Source organism: Aplysia californica, unplaced genomic scaffold (genome assembly GCF_000002075.1).
Source record: "Aplysia californica isolate F4 #8 unplaced genomic scaffold, AplCal3.0 scaffold00358, whole genome shotgun sequence".
In the NCBI taxonomy this organism is placed as follows: domain Eukaryota; kingdom Metazoa; phylum Mollusca; class Gastropoda; order Aplysiida; family Aplysiidae; genus Aplysia; species Aplysia californica.
In genome coordinates, this window is record NW_004797628.1 from 83,746 (window position 1) to 86,631 (window position 2,886).

At 38.4% G+C, this 2,886-nt stretch overlaps 1 protein-coding gene across 1 annotated transcript in view; it reads left to right on the top strand.

Annotated features, from left to right (window-relative positions):
* Positions 1–693: 693 nt before the first annotated feature.
* LOC101845708 (cartilage matrix protein) overlaps positions 694–2,886 on the top strand; it is a gene marked incomplete in the record, with an annotated part of 23,203 nt that continues 21,010 nt past the window's right edge. The window contains 1 exon segment of the mRNA XM_005103080.3: positions 694–999. Within this exon segment, the coding sequence (XP_005103137.2) occupies positions 973–999 (27 nt within the window).

Below are 2,886 nucleotides of genomic sequence, written 5' to 3' on the forward strand. Positions count from 1 at the left end.
GGGGAGGTGTCGGTTACCGTTTGTCGTGACTGACGACTGTGACGAAGGTTAAAGGAGTGGCCTATATCTGGCACCATCAGGGCGTGCTCCGAACCTTGCTGTCCCCGGCTTGCCCCGGTTGCTAAGGAAAAGAAAGCGGTTGTGAAATTAGTTTAGTTTTAGTAAGAGTTTTACGGCACTTGCAACACAATAAGGTCATATAAGTGCCAAAGATTAGAGGTATTACAAGAGAGTAACAAACATAAAAAAGAAGGAGGAGAGATCAAGACGATATAAATATGTCTGATAGGAAAGAAGGAGCCAACCACACCAGAGCACCCGCCAACCACCCACGGTTGTGAAATTAAGGCACATACCACAGTCTATAACCAAACACTACGGTATGGCAATTAAACCCACACAACACAACGACTTTCTTTGAAAATACAGGACCCCCGGGTAAATTACTAATGCTCGTACTATCAACTTACGTAGGCACGACGCGAAGCCACCTCTTATCGTCTCTCTATTACACCTGGCTGTTTAATCTTTCCCGTGTGTCTTTGATCGCTCGAATGGCATTGTTATCGTCTTACTTGAGCGGGCCATGTCGTGAGGCGGCCAGCGATTGGTCGAGAGGTAAGTGGGCGGGCGCTGCGCCCACACACACACACACATGACTCATGGTTCGCTACGCGACATGCCATAAATAGACTTGAAAGAGAGACGGTAACCTCAGTTGAACCGAAAACCCGAACGAAACGCGTGTCTCACGATATTGATAAAGTGTATAAACAACGGGTATTTTGTTTTGCTGTATTATTTTACGTTCGGTTTACTTATCGTTAAAATAAATTATTACTTCCCTCTGTAAAACCCTTGATAAATCTTATTAATTGCTTCATTCTACTGTAATAGACTGTGATAACTTACGACTTACTTAAGACGACTTGCTGCATTGCTCCACAAGAGACAGAGAAAGAGAAAGAAAGGATGGCGCTCAAGCTGATACTACTCACGGTAAGTTCCTCACGGCAATCTTAGTTTCTGATTTTTTATAATAAAAAAAAAAAAGCAACAATTAAAAAAACAGAAAAAAACAAAGCAGAAAAAAAGCAAAAAAAAAAAGCAAGAAACGAAAACAAATAAAATAAACTAGAGGAAAACAACAACAACCAACAACACAAGAAAAGGCAAAAAACACCAACAAATAACTCTGACTCCTTGATAGACAGGTTTACAAATAACAATTACAGACATACAGAGGAGGACAAACCGAGAGACATGTACAAGAGCAATTAAAGAAATAACGTGAGCGAGAAATCTTACGTTTTGATCAGAACATTAACATTTTCGCCTTTTCAAAGTGTGTGTGATTACTACCGGGGTCTTCCACTTTATCCTTTCATTATTTAGGACATGCTTGTCTGTCTGTCTGTCTGTCTGTCTGTCTGTCTGTCTGTCTGTCTGTCTGTCTGTCTCCTATTCTCTCGTTCTCTGTTAATCTGTCTATCTTCCATCATACCTCTCTCCCTGTTTTGTTTTGTTTTGTTTGTTTTGTTTTGGTAATGCAATCGAATTTTTATTGCAAAAAGATGTGCTTTAAAAAAAGAAGAAAACAGCTAATGTTTAAGACTCTTAGAAGGCTTGTTCGTAAATTTATTTTTTAAAATATATAAATCTTAAAAAGTAAATAAATCCATTCCTTCGTTTATTTACCTATTTCTTTTCACAATGGCTACACAATGTGTCGGGTCGAGTACTTTGAAGAAATTGATAATTCTTTATACATGTAAATTGTTACACATATTAATATTAATGTTTCATAGCCTAGGTGGTCCTCTTTTTTTTGGCTCTGCAAATGCGTTCATGTTATTTATCCCTCCCACTCCCCCTGGCTTTCTTTTATTCGGGATATCCCTTTCTAAACAGTCTTTACAAGGCTTTCAGCTTTCAGCATATCATTATATCATCATCAGCAAGCTGTTCAAATGTTCCTAGCCCTGAAAGCTGACATTTTCAAGATAAAAGTAGAGGGAAAAAAACAACAACAACTGCTCCATTCTTTTAACAACTTGTGTCCATCTTATGTAGACCTATATTTTGTTGCATTTATATAAAGCTTATACATGTATAACGTTCATAGTTTGAATTTCGACAAAATATTTCACGAGTGTATGCAACATATATCGTCACCAGTTGAGAAACTGAAATAAGAAAGAATAGTTCTATATATTATTATGTAGTTTCAAACATTTTGGTTTGTTCAGCTGAACAGCTTGCCAGTTAGAGTATAGATCTAATCTTTTGTGTCAGTATTTGTTTTAGTTTTAGTAGTAGTTTATGGCACTTGCAACACAATCAGGTCATATAAATGCCGAAGATTTGAGGTATTACAAGGTCCTTCTTTGCTATCAATCACCTATCGTCCTCATCTCTTTTCCTTTTGAAAATAACATTTTACCCTCTTGTAATACCCGGTACATCTTATCTTCAGCATTTATAAGATGACCTAATCGCATTGCAAATACCGTCTGTAAAACTTTTACTTAAGCGAAAATATAAACAAGCTTTGCTGCTCACTTGTTTTTCTTCTATCTGAGTTCCTGTGTCAAGTTGCTAGTGACGTAAGCATTCCCTGTCCCCTGCATTAGGCAAACGTTACACGACATTTGTGTAGTGTACTTTACTCGACTTTGGTGACACGTTTTGCTGTGTCAGGACAGGATGCATAATATTATGGTTAGGAGCATTACAACACACATTTTTCATGCACAATATAGCTCTCTGATCGCTTGCTCTCTCCCCCCCTCTCTCTCTCCCCCCTCTCTCTCTCTGTCTGTCTGTCTGTCTCTGTCTGTCTGTCTGTCTGTCTGTCTGTCTGTCTGTCTGTCTGTCTGTCTGTCT